The 20782-nt window shown below is 42.1% G+C and overlaps 1 protein-coding gene and 1 long non-coding RNA gene across 2 annotated transcripts in view; one reads left to right on the forward strand and one right to left on the reverse strand.

The window, feature by feature from the left end:
* The window catches only part of polrmt (polymerase (RNA) mitochondrial (DNA directed)), an 83707-nt gene that overhangs the window by 51357 nt on the left and 11568 nt on the right, over nucleotides 1-20782 (reverse strand). The window contains exons 5-6 of the mRNA XM_015971590.3: nucleotides 9200-9386; nucleotides 3448-3597 (exon numbers count right to left, since the gene is read on the reverse strand). Of these exons, the coding sequence (XP_015827076.3) occupies nucleotides 3448-3597; nucleotides 9200-9386 (337 nt within the window). The remainder of the gene's footprint in view (nucleotides 1-3447; nucleotides 3598-9199; nucleotides 9387-20782) is intronic.
* Nucleotides 32-15609, forward strand: LOC129152320 (uncharacterized). Its single transcript, XR_008558926.2, has 3 exons — nucleotides 32-225; nucleotides 15181-15274; nucleotides 15397-15609. It is a non-coding gene; the product is annotated as an uncharacterized lncRNA (long non-coding RNA).

Consider the following 20782-nt stretch of genomic DNA (forward strand, 5'->3'; position numbering starts at 1 on the left):
ATCTTCTAGAGTGCTGCGATCCAAGTTATGGAGAGGGGGGATATTTTCTGAATGCTCCTTCTGCTCTAGCGGACACAAGTCACTGTGTAGCATGGCCATGAATCCCATTTGGAGTGGATACTGGATGGAAATAAAACTGGGGCACCAAAACACTTTTTTAAAAGAAAACATCTCAGCATGTCACTGAGTCGCTCCAAACAGAAGGAGTTCATTTCTAAACAAGAGGTATGTGGTTGTAGTCTAACAAATCTGGGCTTTCTGAACAATCTAAATGTTCTTTGCACTTTACAATGATGTTTACAAGAAATGAGAGATTGCAAGTCTGATGCAAGAGGATTCTTTCTATTTTATTTTTTTTGAGAAAATAGTTTTTTGTTATATGACACAACCCTAGTGATTCAGAGATGTTTCAGAAGCTCACAACCTTTGACTCTCCATGCTACCTCTGTACTTTCCCAAGGCACTGACAAGCATCTAAGGTGCATCGAGGCTGATTTTAAAGTATCGTGTGAAATGCATTAATGGAAAACTGTGCTGTCACATTTACAGCTTTGTTTTGATGTTTGGCTACTCTGTTTTAACCGCCCGAGACTCTGCTCACATATGAGGGCAATGGCTTCTTGCATTATAATTTATTCTTAAAACTTAAAAAAGTTATCAGGTAAATTCTGGTTTTAATTTTTTAATTTATACTGTTACATTTACTTTTTTATAGTTATTATTTGCTCAAAAGAATGTTTGTTTTGATGTTTTTGAGTTCCTACTAACCCCAGGTGAAATAAGAAATGCTAACCAAAACAGTGCTCACATCTTGGAAGATGAAAGCAACAAGAAGATCTTTCCTCAGACAGTATCTAGAAACTGGCTGAGACTTAATGTTGCCAAGTGATCCTGCAATTAAAAAGCACATGTTAATAAAGCGGCAGTAGAACGTGTTGGTAGTGATCACACCTAAACACAGAAGCTTCTGAAGATAAACGTTTCAGTAAAAACATTTATTTCACCTCAAGGCGAAAGATAAATATATATGTGAACAAAAGCAGCTTTGTTAGAAACTGGGCTACAAGGATCCAGCAAATGTGAGCATGGGGAGGAGAAAAGAAAGTGCTGCTACAAAGCAGAATGTAAATGTGATGCAATTACATCAAGAATATGTTAATTATTGTCTAATGTCACGTAGCAATGTTTTAGCCAGCTTTAGCAACATTCTTTTAAAATAAACAGCAAAACAGCTGACAGCAGTTTATGCTGTTTGTATCCAAATGATTTATTTTGTGCAAAGAATACATTTTATTGACACAATTATGTTTTAGAAAGAACACGTACCAAGCTAAAACTTATTTCTGAGTCAGAGGGCTCCTAAGTGCTTTACCCTACATCATCTATCTATTATGTTTATGTTTATTTATTTGGCAGACGCTTTTATCCAAAGCGACTTACAATTTATAACCTATAGGGCATGTTGTGATCTGTGGGGGAAACCGGAGTACCCGGAGGAAACCCGCGCATGCATGGGGAGAACACGCAACTCCACGCAGAAAGGCTGCAGCCGAGTTTCGAACCTGCAACCTTCGTGCTGCGAGGCAACAGTGTTAACCACTGCGCCACCATGCAGCCCATATTTTAACACCCTGATGGTGATGACCGTAGCCACAGCTGCCCTGGGGCACACTGACAGATGCAAGGCTGCTTAGTACAGGCACCACTGGACCCTCCATTCGCCACTAGCAGGTAAGTTGGGTGAAGTGTCTTGCCCAAGGGCACAACAACACTGATGGAGCCCGGGTTTGAACCGGCAATCCACTGATTACAGGACAATCTCCAAACCACTGAGCCGTCATCGACCAAAAGTCATCAACATTAATAAAGATCGATGATGCATCTCCAACTCCTGATGTTCTAAGGTGAAGCAAAAACAGTCCCTTTGCAGGCTCTTTTTAAGGGTCTGTATACAACAACTGCAAAGCTCAAGGTGTTTTTCATTTAATGTGGATGTAATTATTCAGACAGACAGGAGATACATCTATTTTCCTGCATGGACAGTTCCTGACAAAAGTCTTGTCGCTTGTGTATGTTGTAGAAACTCCTGCTATTAACCTGACTTTTAATTGATCGACTAGTGTTAGAAATAGCTCATATGAAAAGCTAAAGCCCTCCCAAATAATGTTAAATGTACTGAAAAAATATAGTTTCACTGAAAAAAGATGTATCATTTAATACATCTGGGTTGTGGGCGGAGCCGAGGACAGGGACACTCTAGTAAGGCCCCTGACTTGTGGGCCATTCCCATCTGTACCGGGTCGGCCCGGGCCGGGTAGCCCCAGTCGGCCCCAGCCTGGCCCGGTTGATTCCACACATCCTTGTTTTAAGCCCATGTGGGCTGATCCTACCCACCAATCAGAGGCTTGCTCTAATGGAAGGTGTGAATTTGCTGTCAGCAGTGGGTGTGTTGGCCCTGGTCGGCCTGAAGCAGACCCCCTCGAGAAGAGGGCTGAGAATGAGCCTCGGTTGGCCCGGAAAAATACCAGGCCACCCAGATATGTAAACAACCTACGCTACCCGGCCCGGGACGACCCGGTACAGATGGGAATGGCCCATTACACACAGAGAACCTGGGTTCGATTCCTGGCTGGGCCACAGTTCTTTAAATTAGTTTAGAAAGTTGGACCAAGCTCGCATGGACACAAGCCGGTCAGAGAGGACAATTTTCGAATAATAAATTGAAAATTTATTGTAATCGAAATTTCGGACTATTATAGAGATAATGTTTCCCATGTCAAAAAATCTGATAATAAAACAATGAAAAGACGTGTGTAGGTTGGCAACGATCATGTCCCTTTAAGAAGCTGTACCACCATGAAAATTTGACTCAATGTAACACATGTGACAGCCCCATCTAGTGGACAGCTTTTGTTTCTGCGCACGCCTGTAGTTTTCGTTCATTTATCGTTATCGAGGTGAAATCCTCAATAAATCGTAATATTGATTTTAGGCCACATCGCCCATCCCTACTCAAGAATATGTACAAAACAGAAAAAACATGATTTTCATTGGAGTGGGTCTTTAAGGTGCACCATAAGGTGTTTTAGAAGTTTGAAGCATGAACAGACCCCAAATGGAGAGGTGACTCTGCACTCTCCCGATAGGGCTGCATTTCAAATGCATAATTATTCAGCCCTGGCAGTCTGTAAATGCTGCCTGACCACAAGGGACTCTCCGCCTGCTTGCTTCCCACATTCCCCATCTGCAGAGGCAGACAAGCCAGGCTGGGCTGTAAATGCCAGAGTTGCAAAGAAGGCATGAGACAAGAATGGCCATTTTACACTTGAACATGTCAAGTTTGGATTTATATTATTTCAAAGAGTAAGAGCAAAAAGACCCCACTAGGCAACATTTGTCGAATCATTCTTAATGTTCAGTATTGAAACGACGAGTGTGTGAATTTACCATTTTGGCCATGTTTGCAGTGACGGGCATGGCAGCTTCCACAGAATCAATGGTGACAGTACAGGCCCGCTCCACACTGAGCTGACGCTTGAAACGCTCCCGGAGCTCCGCTTGAGTGAAGACAAGTTTGGGATAGGTGTGGTGTTCCCTCTAAAACAAACAAAGACCAGTTGAACATGCAAAGAAATCCAAATAAAGTGTGTTTATTTACTTTAGAGCATTTCATGCAACAGGCCTAAAAAGCGACGCCTGGCCTGGTATTAGCAAAAACTGTGTTGCTGAACAAAGACTTCATTATTCATAGTTTAACAGGATGCAGACACATGGTGAGAGCTTCGACAGCCTTCCTGTACTCACATACAGCCCTGGTATAATCACAAGGCTCAGCAGGCTCAGCTGAGCATCAACCCTCAGACTTAAACAGTCTACAGCCACACATCTGCTATGATCGCAGGTTACCTCATCCTTCCTCACAGGTGCAAACAAAACATGCTGGCTACAACAGCTGTGTGTGTGTGTTGCTGAGCTGCTTGCTATATGGTGGCTTTGTGTGTGTTTTCACACACCCAATCATTATATAGCACAGCTGCTATTTGTATAATGTCTCAAAAATAATCATAAATGCAAAAACTTTAGAGTAATTCATGGTTTATATAAAGAATCAATCAGCATGACATTAACTTAGTGCAAAAAAATGCTTAACTTAAATCTGCTGGTAGGACCAGTAAAGCATTAGCCTAGTGAACTAGACCAAATTCTTGCTTTGCAAAGTTTTAAATAATTCATTTATTTAGTCTGGCTTGCCAGGCTAGTAAAACATAGCTCCTCTGATAAGTTTGAATCTTTATTCTAAAGGTACCTGGCATGTCTAAACCTAATAACCTCATTTTCTTTACTTCTTTATGAACCTGACAACTGCAATCAGGTTATCAGCCTAATAACACATCAAAAGAGAAACACAAACCTTTAAAAAAGAACACAGTTTAATACAATGTTGGGGAGGGCTGCATTGGACATTCTTTTAATACAGCTCATTAAATGTTTCGCTTCTTAAAAGAAAACAACCTAAAGCCTCAATAATAATGTGTTTTCTCTTCATTTAAATGGGCCACATCATGGGAAATTCACTTTTTGGCATGTACTATTGTTGTTTCCTTGTGAAAAATACCCCCACACCTGTTTTTGGCTGCGTTAATGCACTTTCCTATTTCAGCAAAATTTTTAATTTTATTTAGAAATGTTCGAAACAGCCTAATGTTTTCAAAACTTTATTGGTAAAATGTTTAAATAAGGACAAATGTTTTTTGTTTTTTTTTTTTTTTTTGCTTTCTTCGTTTATTTAGCCAGTGTGAGTCCATGTGAGGTGAGAAGAGTAAATCATCTAAAGTGCTGCTTGGAAATTATTAAATTCAAAGATGTTTAGAGACGCAAAATAGTTTGCAGAAAATAATCAATAAAACTAACATATTAAAACATGACATCTGCTTCAGCTGGTTAAATAAATGACTGCCGACACCAGCGGGATTTGAACTCATGTCAGCACAAAAACGTAGATAGAAGAACACTATAGCCAATCCAGCAGCTAATTTGCCTTAAGCCCAGATAACACTGTGTAATTTGCGGCCGTCTTAGCCAGATCCCTCGTTGGGAGCGTAATCGTGTAAAAAAATGTGAACGTGAGGGTAATTTGCAAATCTGCGTTCGTCCAGTCTGACCGGCTCTGCGGCAAATCAGCCTCCAACAGTCTACAAGCATGCTTGAAAACCTACGATTCCTGTCTGCAACCGACCAATAAAAACACACCTTTGGCTTGCTGAGCTTTGGTTTCAATTTATGTTTAAAATTCGGATTATAAACCACACACCAGGTTTATTTGTAATAGCCCAAGTTAAACAGGAGTTATACAAAAAATAATGAAACTACATATATGTTTTTTATCATTATTTGCAAAATGTAGATATTGCAGCGATCTGTGACAGATTGTTACTTCTCTGTAGTTTAGTGGGTATAAAGGAGAAGGATGAATGACCAGGAACCAGATCAGCTGTTCAGCTGGAAGACGGGAAAAGCAGACCTGCAGCCGGGAGCGTGACGCCGAAGTGGGGATATTAAAAACGAAGCTTCCTCTTTTAGTATTTTTGTCTTTTCAGCTTTGTTTTGATTAGCGGTTTGCATAGTGACATGTGCTTCGGGAGGTGCGCTGAGGACGCAGCGTGTCCTGCTGGAGAGAGGCATCGTGCAGTCTGCCTCACTGAAATCTTGCGCCGTCCAGAATCTGGAATTCGCAGTGTGACATAAACACTCCTGTGCGACGGCCAAAAATCGCACAGTGTGACCCGTGCTTAAGACGCTGTGGTAGGCATGCTTTGTCACAGTGGGCATGGGCGGAGTTTCGCTGGAACAAAGTGTTTTATTTCTGGGTATAAATTAAGGCCGACGAAAAAGACTTATTTACCATTGACACATCTCAATAGTGCCAATGGTAATATTTTACCATAAACTGTGCCTACCTTTGTTCTCAAAGGTTTAAATATGCATGATATGGAACCTTTAAATGAGAGAATTTAGAAAAGGAAAGTGGATGCTTTTTAATCCTGGTGCACGGTAAGCAGCACTGCAACAGCTTCTGCATGAAAAAAATTATTAAATGAAAAATACCAGGCAATCTCTGATGGTCAGTTGAAACTAGATCAAACTGCATATTGCACGATCTACGGCTTCATCAGAATTCCATTTCACACCAACAAAAATGTTCTTATTAGGCTGAGCTCCTGCTGCAAACAGTAAACCAGAATCCTCCAGAGACCACCCAGGCTGCTACTCTTATTTGTGGGCCAGTCATTTGGACAGCCTTTAAGCTACTGTGACCTGCCAAAATAAAATAAAAGCTAAAGTTGTGGTTAGATAATCAAAATGCTACTCATACAAATGTGATCGGGGCCTGTGGTGAGGAATCGATCATAGACCAGTTGTGATCTAAGCTCACAAACATTGATGCTACAAAAAATTTGATGTATAAAAATCTAATTAAAAATGCCTCTTACCAACGCGTGCAACTTTAGATGCAAGTCTGATAAAATGCTGGGCCAATTCTCAAAAAACATCATATACACTCCAATTGGTTGATTATCAGCAAGAGTGAGCACCTCACTGACGGCCTCTGCTCCGAGCCATCAGCTGTGTGTTACCAGAATGTCGAAGAAATGCAGTCTCATCAGAAGACTGCTCATTTAATTTTTATTCAGTGAAATTATGTATTGTTTTAACCTGGAAAACACCAGCAAAACATTTCATTCATAAAAATTACACTGCAGAATTTTATATTCAAAAATCCTACACACACACACACACACACACACACACACACACACACACACACACACACACACACACACATTTTTTATCATTATTTTTCACACTTCTGTCACTATTGTCTTGTTTTTGTTGTCATGATAATTCCGTCTCTTATGCTTTGGCATGTTATATTACGCACATTATATTTGATCTTATCAGTGCAATGTCTTTTGACTTCTTATGAACTGGACCAAGAGTCTGAAATAAAAGCTACTTGACTTGAACAACCACTAAGGTGACCTGCTGATGACCCAAACAATCTGTCGTGGTGAAGAGAGCTGAGGCGAAAGGCAAAGCTCTCGATGTACATGCTTGAAAACTCACTACTTCAACCTAGCTTATACAACATCTGCATTGTTTAAAAATGGACTTTTCAATATCAACTTCCGTACTATTGAGGTTCTTTTTTTTTTTAATGTTTTTCTAATTTTTTATTCTCCCTGTGTCTTACTGATTTTTAGCTGTTAGTTTTTTGGGAATTTTGTTGCATTTCCTTTTTATCTTTTATCTGTGTTCGACATGTTTGTATATCGCCTGTTTAATTAACTAACATTTTTAGTGTACAGCGCCTTGTTTGGTTGTAATGCCTTGTGAATGCGCTTTATAAATAAAATTGGATTGGATGCATTCCTACCCTCACCTATGGTCACGAGCTTTGAGTAGTAACCAAAATAACGAGATCGCGGATACAAGCTGCCGAAATGAGTTTTTTCTGCAGGGTATCTGGGTTCTCCCTTAGAGATAGGGTGAGAAGCTCGGTCATCTGGGAAGGGCTCGGAGTAGAACCGCTGCTCCTCCACATTGAGAGGAAACAGTTGAGGTGGCTCGGGCATCTGGTATGGATGCCTCCTGGTCGCCTCCCTGGTGAGGTTTTCCAGACACGTCTAACTGGGAGAAAGCCTACAGGAAGACTCAGGACACACTGGCGAGCCTTTTCTCTCGGCTGGCCAGGGAATGCCTTAGGATTCCCTGGAGGAGCTGGCCCATGTGGCTGGGGAGAGAGAAGTCAGAATCTCCCTGCTTAGGCTACTGCCCCCGCGACCCGACCCTGAATAAGAAGCCGAAAATGGAGGGATGGATGTTATGGGCTACATAATCTGATGTTAGAGTTGCCCAAGATGGTAACAATAACATTTAATGTTTACACACACCTTTGTAGGTGTGGGACAATTGTTTAATACATTTGCAACAATCTCTGGTGTGAATGAACCCCTTGCAAGCTGTACTCGGGGCAAAAAAAGCCCAAAAGCGCTTGGATCAGCATTGACTAGTCTGCTGCAGCATTGAGTGCCACAACACAGCAGGATTTGGAGTCTTATTTCATGATATTTGGACATCTTGCATCGGATTGGATATCAGTGATGCAACTCTACTGACTTGCAACGTGAATGTTTTATCTCCACAAATATCACAAGCCTGGAAGAGTTTTCTGTGTGGTGGTGATGTTTATGTAAACAGTTAGCTTCTAGGTTGTCTGCTGATTCCTGGACGGTAAACCAAAAGCATTCCCCGTTGCGAGTCAAGATGGGTGAGTCCATGAATGCTAAGTGACAGTGTGACATAGATCCGTCAGGCTTTTTAAATCCTAGAGTTTCACCTTCTATTTTCAGCAGGAGATAGGTGTAGGAGACTATTTTCACTATGTCCATGTTCAGTCTGCATGAAAAACGCAGAGTGACCAATTATAATCAGAAATAACAATTTAAATATGTATTTTTCAGAGTTCCACGCCTTTTAATGTACAAAATGATGATTTAACTCTTGATGAAAATTCATGATGATTACAGCACAGGCCCAAAATATGGCAAAAGACATAACAAAGATGAAGACTAGAACATAAATTGTGCAAGGACTGAGTCTAAAAATACTACAATTGTTCGAAAAGCTGTTAATGAATCATGTGAAAATCACAAGAAAGGAGGTGGGAACACAGAAGGAGAGGTGAGAGGAAACGAGGCAACACAAGCACAGAGCCATTAGAAAGCAGACTTGGCTGACTATAAATAGACCTGTGCCTTTCTGGTTGTTAAGGGGTGACAATCAAATTTTTGGTAGTCACACTGGAGCCTTGTGACAGCTTCCCCTGCTCTCTGGTGTCTCCACTGGCAAAACATAAGAGGCCGTCACTGTCAAAATAATTCATAACCCTGTAAAATAACACTCTTATCTAAATTAAATCCTTTACTACACCATTATTTTTGTGAAAGCTAAAAACCATAATGCAATTTAATCAAAGCACCACAGGGTTAATCACAGATGTAGATAAATAAATGTCTTCTTATCTTATACATTTCTTTGATATAATAACTTTACTTTAGTGAGAAGAAAGGGGAAAGAAAGACATGCATTACATGAATGCTGAGATAACTGACCCATAAAGCTCCCATCAGAACCGTACCTGTGTGTAGAAGTCCTGAACCAGAGGTGAAGAACACAGGTCTGTGTGCAGGTTCAGGCTGGGTTTGTAGCCGGGGTATACGGTGTTAATGGCTTTGAGCAGCATGTCCCTCTCGTCTTGTCGAAACCCACATTGGCTGAAGAGCTCATCTACAGAGATACCATCCACCTCCATTTGTGTTAAACACCTGGAGACACACACACACACACACACACACACAACACACACACACACACACACACACACACACACACACACACACACACACACGTTTGTGGAACTCTTAAATTAGACTGAGAGTGTGCTCTTTTTTAAATTACGTGTCATTTCCTTCAAATGAGCCAAATGTGTTTTTTGGTTAAGTTTTAAAGGTCTCTCTGAGCCAAAGTATTTCCGAACATATTTCAAAGTTTAGCAGCATCTTTTCTTTTGTCAGTGCCATCATATTAACAGACTACTTGGCAGACAAAAACCTGATTAGAAAAGAGAAGAATTTCAGTGTGTGCAAAATTAAAAAGTAAAAAGACAAAAACAAAGTTCTTATCTAAAGGGGAAAAGCAACATCTGAAAGCAAAGTCATTAGAAAATCATTTTAAACTATCAACAAAAGATCAGACAAGAGACAGAGATGGATCCTCCTGTGTGTGTTCCATCAACTTGACAACACCTTTTGAGATACGTGTTTGGAAGTTGTCTTCTTGGCGATGAAAATATTAACCTTTTCTGGGTTCATATACACAACAAAGAAGCCCAACATGAGTATTTTAACACGTTTCACACAGATTTTTGCTGTTTTGTTTGTACTTTTCAGAGGACCCAATTTTACTTAATAAATGGAATTCTGAAAGATAAAAACTGGAAATAGGAGAAAAATAAGCTTTGAAATAGATTTAAGGTGGAACACTTGTTTAAGCAATACATTTGAAGTGGTCTCTAATAAGAATGGATGGCTTGAAAGCTGTACTCTGAGGGAATAATTACTGATTAACCAGTTTCAGGAACTAGAAGTGAGCCACATCAGAGCTGAGCTTCAGACGGCAGGATTTAGTCTTATTTCCTATATTTGATATTTGGACATCTCATCTCAGATTGGATAACAGCAACACGACTCTATCATGACTTGCATCAAAGAAGATGTTTTATCTTCGCAACTAACACAAGCTTGGATGAGTTCTGCTGTGTGATGGATTTGCTAACGCTAACAGTTAGCTTCTACTACCAGAGACGTTCTCGTTTTTCTGGACGCTAAACCAAAAACAGCCTTCCCCGTCTTGAGTGAAGATGGGTAAGTCCATGAATGTTCAGTGACAGTGTGACGTAGATCTGTCAACATTTTCAAATCCTAGAGTTTCACCATCTATTTTCTTTCAGAAGCTAATGCAGGAAATAGGTGTAGGTAGGGATGAGTACCTTTGACATTTGAATCGATTCGGTACTAATTCCCGGTACCTACGAATCGATACCAGTACTTAACGGTACCAATTTTCGATACTTTTGAGTCTTTAATATTTTTAATTCTCTTTTATAATTAGATATATATTTTTCTCAACATATAACAATATTTGATAAATATCACGACAAATAACATTCAACTGTTTGTATTTTAACATCGTCCTTGTAGTTTTATAAGCTGATAATTAAACTGAAGCAAACATCTTTACTGTGAACTAAATTTACTGTGTATCTTCATTCCTTTTGCCGTCCTTTTTCAATTGATTTTTCCTACTGGGAAGTTAGAATTTCCGAGGAGAAAGCGAACGCACCATTAGATGATAACAATGGTGGCATAGGAAGCTAACATATCAAGCTTACGTTATCTTAAACAGTCTATTTAACTGCTGGAGCAGATTAAAACGATGATGCCTCACACTTAAATCGTTGTCACTGGTTTCATCTTCACCCAATCGCCCGTCGCATTTAGTAAAGTGAAGCCAAACTTTAGAGCGCGTTCATGTTCCTCTAGTCGGAATTTCGGAGTTCCGAGGAGAAAGCGAACGCACCATTAGTATAAACGGAAGCTAACAAATCAAGCTAATGTTATCTTAAACATTTTATCTACCTACCGGAGCTGCTCTGTTTACAACTGGCTCGCAGCGACCGATGACATAACACTCTTGCGCATGCACAGCTGTCTAGGCAAGTTCTCGTTGTGAAGGACGGGTACCGAAACGAGGCACCGTTTCAAATGAAGTGAATCGGTGCTCGGTCGGTACTGTGGAATTCGGTCGGTACCTTAAAAAGTACAGAATTCGGTACCCATCCCTAGGTGTAGGAGAATGTTTTCATGTTCAACCAACATGACAAACTCAAGAGTGACTGATTACAATCAGAAATAATAAATAAAAATGGTTTTTCAGTGAACCACACCGTTAAAGTGGATTTTATAGGCTCTACCAGTAAAACTACCAATCAAGACTGAGACAATAATAAAGAAAATGAACTAAAGTTTCCTTTATATTTTTCTGCATGGTACATCATTTTAACCTGGCCTGGATAGTTTGTAGCTACAATGAGGAACATAAGTATTTGAACACCTTGCAATTTTGCAAGTTCTCCCACTTAGAAATCATGGAGGGGTCTGAAATTGTAGGTGCATTCCCACTGTGAGAGACAGAATGTAAAAAAATTAAAATAAATCAGGAAATCACATTGTATGATTTGTAAAGAATTTTTTGTTTTGCACTGCTGCACATAAGTATTTGAACATCTGGCAATCAGCAAGAATTCTGGCTCTCAAAGACCTGTTACTCTGCCTTTAAGAAGTCCACCTGTACTCCACTTAGTAATCTTAATTAGTAGCACCTCTGAGCTCTTTAAAGACACCCCACAGTCAGTCAGACTCCAACTACTACCATGGGCAAGACCAAGGAGCTGTCAAAAGAAACCAGAGACAAAATTGTGGACCTCCACAAAACTGGAAAGAGCTACGGGGAAATTGCCAAGCAGCTTAGTGAAAATAGACCAACTGTTGGAGCAATTGTCAGAAAATGGAAGAGGCTAAAGACGACTGTCGGTCTCCCTCGGACTGGGACTCCATGCAAGATCTCATCTCGTGGGGTATCACTGATAAGAAAGGTGAGGAATCAGCCCAGAACTACACGGGAGGAGCTGGTCAATGACTTGAAGAGAGCTGGGACCACAGTTTCAAAGGTCACTGTTGGTAGAACACTATGCCGTCATGGTTTCAAATCACGCATTGCACAAAAGGTTCCCCTGCTCAAGTCATCACATGTCCAAGCCCGTCTGCAGTTTGCCAATGACCATCTGGATGATCCAGAGGAGGCATGAGAGAAAGTCATGTGGTCAGATGAGAGACCAAAGTAGAACTTTTTGGTCTAAACTTTACTTGCCATGTTTGGAGGAAAAAGAAAGAGGAGTTGCATCCAAAGAACACCTTCCCTACTGTGAAGCATGGGGAAGGAAACATCATGTTTGGGGGAACTTTTCTGCGAAGGGACAGGACGACTGCACTGTATTAAGGAGAGGATGAATGGGGCCATGTATCGTGACATTTTGAGCAACAACCTTCTTCCCTCAGTCAGAGCATTGAAGATGGGTCGTGGCTGGGTCTTCCAACATGACAATGACCCAAAGCACACAGCCAGGATAACCAAGGAGTGGCTCCATAAGAAGCATATCAAGGTTCTGGAGTGGCCTAGCCAGTCTCCAGACCTAAATCCAATCAAAAATCTTTGGAGGGAGCTGAAACTCCATGTTGCTCAGCACCAGCCCCAGAACCTGACAGATCTAGAGAAGATCTGTGCGGAGGAGTGGGCCAAAATCCCTGTTGCAGTATGTGCAAACCTGGTCAAGAACTACAGGAAACGTTTGATCTCTGTAATTGCAAACAAAGGCTTCTGTACCAAATATTAATACTGATTTTCTCAGGTGTTCAAATATTTATGTGCAGCAGTGCAAAACAAAAAAATTCTTTACAAATCATACAATGTGATTTCCTGATATATATATTTTTTAACATTCTGTCTCTCATAGTGGGAATGCACCTACAATGTGAATTTCAGACCCCTCCATGATTTCTAAGTGGGAGAACTTGCAAAATCGCAAGGTGTTCAAATACTTATGTTCCTCACTGTATACTAACAATGAAATAACGCTTTAATACTTTTATTTAAAACATAATTACATTAAGAGATGTCCAGGGACAGGATTACCAGAAGCTACTTCCCATCTTTAATTCTAATCCAGCTGTAAATCTGTTTCCATACAGACAAATTAAATAGTTTGCCGTGATTTTAAACTACAGTCACGGGCATGAAGACAGCCGGTGTCTTAGATCACAGACTCTTGCCAAATGTGCATACATCAAATTAGTGTTTGTGTTATCTCTCAACAATATTTGGCCGAATAATCCTGTGTTTTTCTTTTTTCATTATCTGAAACATTTTATAAACATTTATATAAAATTATCAAAAATAAAAACCAGAAGATGGCACATGAGTTAGAGCTTCATTTTTGAGGCCGATTATGGTAATTATGCCACATCACAGTCTTATTATGGCTTTAGAGGTCATAACACTTAACCTCCCAGCTGATGTGGGAATACTCAGATAAGAATAACTTGAACAGACTTTCTATTTAATTCAGCTATAAAAAACACAATGGACAGTTACAGAATATGAATTTACTCATTTGCATTGACACGTTTCCTGTTAAACTCAAAGTATCAGTTTGATCCAGAGGCATAAGGGCTCTGACAACATCAGTGAAACGCTTGTTTGAATAAAAAGCTCCAAGAGCTCTCCCAGAGAGAGCAGCGTCTCCGTCACTGGGCTGCAGAATGCAAACGACGCCAATGAGCAACTCTTCGCTGGAATACGAATGACACTTTAGATCAAATGAGTTTTGTAGAACTAAATTTAATTGCTAAAAGTAATAGAAGTCATTTTTTGTCTGATGACCAATTAGATTTCAGTTTTTGATGAGTCAGCACACTGATGCTTTTCTATTCATAAACTAAACTGATGGCTGGTATTTTAGGTAAGAAGCTGTCATATTAAATTAATATTTGCTGAATTTTATTCATGTTCCTACCATTCAAGTGTGAAAATCCTATAACACTAAATAATGTAAAGAAAGCTGACCTGAGTGGCTTCTGTGTACTCGGTAGCAAGCATGTTTGGGTTACACTGTCCCCTATAGAGCTCCAGACGTCACGTGACTCTCAGAGAGTAGACGCCATGTTGGCAGGTAACAAAGGTAAACAAAATGAACAGGATCGGCTTGGATTTAACTCCGTCGGAGTTTACTTCACACTTTAAAACCGAAGAAATCGTTTTATATAGTCAGAAATTAAATAGACTAAACATCTCCGACCCTTACCGTGACCCTGGGATACATTTTAAAAACGCTAGAAGCTGTCGGAGCGGACCTGGCCAGGGAACGCCTTGGGATTCCCCCGGAGGAGCTGGCCCAAGTGGCTGGGGAGAGGGAAGTCTTCCCGCACACCTTTGTTACTCCAGATAATTTAAGAAAAACTGCTAATTAGCATCTATAGGTAAAGACTATGGCTGTGTCTCAATTCAGGGTCTGCATCCTACGTCAGCCGGATTCGTCGGCCGGTTACGTCACAGCGCCGCGACTAGGCCTGTCCCAATTCGAAGACTCCTTCAAATGTGGTCGACGAATGCGGCCTTCTTTTCGCCTGAATGAAGGATGGGTCCGGTGTATCCTTCAATAGGTAGCATTTCCCAAGATGCCTTGCGGGCCGGCCGACAGAAAAACTTAAAAACAATGGCGGACAGTGAAGCGGGAGCTGTCGGAGAGGATTGCGCATATAAATGTCAGTATAAACTTGAAAACTGTTAGGTTAAGGACTTTTGGTGATACATGAACGTTATTTTAGTTTGAAATGTTACAGTAAAAGTGCTTGTATTGCGGTCTCGGCTCGTATGCTCGGCCGCTCGGTGTCGTACTTCTCCCGCTACGTTTTCCCCAGATTTTAATAGAAGTTTGTATTTTAGGAACAAAAGAGAAAACCAGGGAATTTATTAAGCTTCGGGCGGAGATGGACCACATGATCACCGGAGCAAAGTATTCGGCGGCTGTGGCATGGAGGTACAATAACATCTCATATTTTAAAAAACTCGTTTGAGTTTATTTTTTTCTGCGAAAACATGAAAGGAATAACCCGTTGTCCTCTTTTCTCTATCTGTTTTTTTCTTACATGTTTTTTTAAGACTATTCTGGAGAAAATGGGCATCCAGGGGAAGGTGCCAGCGATGAGCTTCTGGAGCTGATCTGGGAGGACATGAGGCTGCAGAGGGAGGCAGAGCAGCAGAGAGCACAGGAGAGAAGGACGAACTTTGACAGCTTTTTACTTTGCTAGAAAAAAATGGTTAATAAAGATTAAACATGTACATATAAAAGAAATATCTAAATAAAATCTGTTCTGCATTAAACTCTTGAATTTTATTTTTGTTTACAAATGAGAATTGTTTACTAGAGGGTATCCGCTGGGTCTTGAAAAGTCTTAAAAGGTGATAAATCGGTTTTGGTCAAATTAAGACCCTTAGAAAGTATTAAAAACTATTATCACATCTTTGCTCAGGCTCAGCTTGTCTAAAGTATTTTCTCTGAATTAGCTCACCAACAGTCAAGGAAATGATTAACCCCCAGAGACCCACGGTTGTAATATTACAACATCAGATTTAAGTCTACAAAAATAAACCTTCCCCATTTTTTTCTTTTTAAAACCACATTTACATTGCTAATAGGTCTTATTGTTCAGTTCTGCAACACTGTTGGCTGTTAAAATGTGTAAATAGGCCCGTTTATCTGGCCTCCTAGAACAACATGTGAAAGGTTAAAAAAAGATTTTGCAGTTGTTTTCTAAATTTCGGTTTCTGGGGGTTAAAAAGCTAAATAAAACGTCGAGCTCCATCGTTTAAAGTTCCTTCTCCCTTCTGCCCAGCGGTTCCACGGTTGCTAGGCGACGGAACGTTCGCCGAGGGAGTTCATGAAGGCTAGGCCTGTCCAAATTCACAGCCGTTAACATCCGGTCTACCCGGCCGACGGAGGACGCAGCCCACGTCGGCCGGGTGGGCTGGGTCCTTCGAAGGATGCAGACCCTGAATTGAGACACAGCCTATGTCAGCAGCTTCCACCTAATAGCGAGCTAGTATCTGAACCATCCATTTTTATCCACTTATCTGGAGTCGGGTCGCGGGGGCAGTAGCCTAAGGCGAGAGGCCCAGACTTCCCTCTCCCCAGCCACTTGGGCCAGCTCCTCCGGGGGAATTCCAAGGCATTCCCTGACCAGGTGAGAGACATAGTCCCTCCACCGTGTCCAGGGTCTACCTTAAGGTCTCCTCCCGGTTGGACGTGCCCGGAAAACCTCACCAGGGAGGCGTCCAGGAGGCATCCTGACCAGATGCCCGAGCCACCTCAACTGGCTCCTCTCGATGTGGAGGAGCAGCGGGTCTACTCCGAGCCCCTCCTGAATGACCAAGTTTCTCACCCTATCTCTAAGGGAGAGCCCAGCCACTCTTCAGAGAAAACTCATTTCGGCTGCTTGTATCTGCGATCTTGTTCTTTCGATCACTACCCAAAGCTCATGACCATAGGTGAGGGTAGGAACGTAAATCGACCGGTAAATGGAGAGCTTCGCCTTCTGACTCAGCTCTCTCTTCACCACGACAGACCGGTACAACACCTGCATCACTGCAGATGCAGCACCAATCCGCCGATCTATCTCACGCTCCAGTTTTCCCTCACTCATGAACAAGACCCCGAGATACTTAAACTCCTCCACTAGGGGCAGGACCTCATCCCTGACCCGGAGAAGGCATTCTAGCCTTTTCCAAATCAAGACCATTGTCTCAGATTTAGAGGAGCTGATTTTCATCCCAGCTGCTTCACACTCGGCTGCAAACTGCTCCAGCGAAAGCTGAAGATCACGTTCTGATGAAGCCAACAGGACCACATCATTGCAAAAAGCAGAGACTTGATCCTCAGGCCACCAAAACGGATGCCCTCCATACCTTGGCTACGCCTAGAAATCCTGTCCATAAAGGTTATGAACAGAATCGTGACAAAGGGCAGCCTTGGCGGAGTCCAACTCTCACTGGGAACGAGCCCGACTTACTGCCGGCAATGCGGACCAAGCTCTGACACCGGTCATACAGGGACCTAACAGCCCGTATCAGAGGGCCTGGTACCCCATACTCCCGGAGTACCCCCCCCCCCCCCCCCCTCCCCAGGGTCCTCCGAGGGACGCGGTCAAACGCCTTCTATAAATCCACAAACCACATGTAGATTGGTTGGTAGAGTAGCAGTAGAGCTGGTCCAGTGTTCCACGGCCAGGACTAACACCACATTGCTCCTCCTGAATCTGAGGTTCAACAATCCGATGGACACTCCTCTCCAGAACCACTGAATAGGCCTTACCAGGAAGTGTGATCCCCCTGTAGTTGGAACACACCCTGCGATCCCCCTTTTTAAATAAGGGGACCACCACCCCGGTCTGCCAATCCAGTGGGACTGCCCCCGATGTCCATGCGATATTGCCGCATCAGCCAACACAGCCCCACAACATCCAGAGCCTTAAGGAACTCCGGGCGGATCTCATCCACCCCTGGAGCCTTGCCACAGAGGAGCTTTTTAACCACCTCAGTGACCTCAGCACCAGAGATTTGAGAGGCCAACCCAAAGTCCCCAGACTCTGCTTCCTCACTGGAAGACATGTCGGTGGGATTGAGGAGGTCTTCGAAGTATTCTGCCCACCGATCCACAACGTCCTGAGTAGAGGTCAGCAGCACACCGTCCCCACTATAAATAGTGTTGGTAGCGCACTGCTTTCCCCCCCTGAGGCGCCGGATGGTGGACCAGAATCTCCTCAAAGCCGTACGGAAGTCTTGCTCCATGGTCTCACTGAACTCCTCCCATGCCCGGGTTTTTGCCTTGGCGACCACCCAAGCCGCCTTCCGCTTGGACTGCCAGTACCCGTATCTGAACCTCATTGAGGAAATCAAAAAGATTAGTTGCAACAAACAACTACCAAGCTATCAGGATTTTATTTAGGAATATTTTTGTCACATTTCAGAGTATTTTCACTTGTGCCTTGGAGTCACTTGTGCTGCAATGTGCAATCTGAGGTCTGAGCAAATGAGAAAGCCTTGAACAAAGACGGGATTAGTCTGGGAGCTGGCAGTGTGGTCCAGAGGAACAAAGAGGGCAGAGAGGTTGACAGATAGAGCATAATCAGCCTGGTGAGTGCTCTGCTGCACCTCAGGGAGCACGGAGCTCAGGAGGACACAGCACTCACAAAGGGAAACTCAAAAGGATGAAGGAAAACAGGAGAGCTGATTACGTTCAGAATTGAGGGCAAGGATGCGACAGAAGTGACTTAATAGTTGAGAGCAGTCTCAGTGGAAAAGGGAAAGGCTTATAAACAAATGAAGTGAATGAAAAATGATGTTAATAATAATGAAGGTAACAGAGAAACAGAGTGAAGGGTGCACCACTGCATGCACAACCACAAAGGCGTGTAAGCATCAACTTACAGTGGTCGATGGACCAACCAGAGCCCTCGGCCAGCCTCAAAGCCACACCACATGTCCCGGTATTGGACCACGCTGCATGGAATGATGTCCCATATATAGAGTAAACTTGCATATGAAAGGATAAAATTGTGTTTTCTATGGAAATGCGTAAAATGTAGCAAATGAACCCAATATGTGAATAGAGTGTGACATTAAGATTTAGATTGGAATGACGAATGTTTTCCTAAAAATAGCCTTCTTCTAAATAAATGCATAACACCTTTAGCAGCATTTAGAGCCTGGCAGACTTCAAGCACGTCAGATTTTAATGTAATCGCAGATTGTACTGGTTGTTCCAAAACAGTCAGAACTCCAGCTGACAGTTTTTTTAACATTAATCATGCAATTTCTGAATCATAGTAGCTGGATGTTGTTTGTTTACAGAAAAGAAAGGATGTTCTTTGGCAGGCCACCAGTTTGTTGAATATTATATGAAAAACATTGCTAAATCATCTAGACAGCCTCTGATTGGAGCCAGTTTCACCCTGCAACAGGATGATGACCCAAAACACACCTTCAGAGAGCTTCAGCAACATTCAAAAAATGCATGGTGACAAATCTGACTTAATCCAATTCAGTTTATCTATTTAGCACCAGCTCAAGTCACAAGTCCTCCCAGAGTGAAAATCACATTCCCATTCTGAGAAAGAACTGCAAGAAGGCGACTGCAGAAAGGAAAACTCATTTTACTTGTTTGTTTTATTCAACCCAGGCTTCTTTCACACAACATCTCATGGTTTGCAGAACTGGGTGAATGATCATTTGCATCTCAATTACCCACCATCACTGCAGAAGGACAGATGATATAGGTTTGCACAAGTAGTGGTAAAATGTGTGAATCTAACTATACTTCTGTAACTGTGTGTGACGTGGGACATGCAGGTCACTTGAGAGCTACTGTTGAGTCTCATGGTGGTCATGTTTAAATACAAAATCTGAAAGAAAAAAAGTTATATTTGAGCTTCAAGACCTGGGGCCTCATTTATCAAATGTATTTATGCACAGATCTGTGAGTATTTTGTGCGTAGGAACAATTCTACGCATTGTGTGGTATTTCTCATTTTGTACTTGTGCGTAGAAACGTTCCTCAATGTAAGAACCTCTCTGACCGTGCGTACGCACAGCATCTAGTTGCAGAACAGGGAAGCGCAATACCGAATGTCTCAGTCATCAGTGTGTCAGACACCTGTGACCGACGGTCTGATCTGTGTTAATGGAGGTTTTACCAAAGCATGCTCTCCAGAGGGAACGCGTTCTCTGTGAGCGCACCGATCTCAAAGGAAGTCCTTCTGCTATGCTCGGATTTGGGGACCCTTTGTGGAGCGACGGACAAACCTTACGAATCTGATCCCAGTTCATATTTTATTTTACAACTACAACTACAACTCCCCGATCATGCGCGCCGCGTTGCCAAGGCAACTAGATTAAATGACAGCTCAGAGGCTGCACTCTCAGACAACATTTCCAAATGAAACTAACTCCAAACAAAACGACTCCTTCAATGTAAACGAGAACCCGTTACTCCACCATTTATCAAATCCATTTTTGATTTACTTCTGACAGGAACCTCTCCTCTGTACCGACCACGTTTTTAACCTCCGTAACTTGTTTGGTTCTTTTGCGCTTTGACAGCCAGTGTTTCGATCTCGTTGCCAATAAAGTTTTTCTTATTTTTTCTGGGGGAAAAAAACAGGGAATCCCCTCACGTGCTGAGGACGTAGCGTGACCAAATATGATTAATTGAGGGTGTTTCTCTAGGCAAATAGATGTCAACAGGCACGAGCACCTGAGTATGCACAAGTGGGATTTATCAACAGCTGATTGCGGAGGAACATGCGTACGAGAGGCCACCGCGTGTGTCATGAATCAGACTTTGGGCTGTTCGTACAAACATTCTAAATTCCATTTGAAGGATAGCATAAAGGAACGTTTCTACGAATGTTTGATAAAGGAGGCCCCTGGAGTGTAAATGCAGTGTAATTCTGTGTGTTTTGATTGGAGACAAGAATATTTCCATTTATTT

The sequence above is a fragment of the Nothobranchius furzeri genome, chromosome 8 (genome assembly GCF_043380555.1).
Source record: "Nothobranchius furzeri strain GRZ-AD chromosome 8, NfurGRZ-RIMD1, whole genome shotgun sequence".
In the NCBI taxonomy this organism is placed as follows: domain Eukaryota; kingdom Metazoa; phylum Chordata; class Actinopteri; order Cyprinodontiformes; family Nothobranchiidae; genus Nothobranchius; species Nothobranchius furzeri.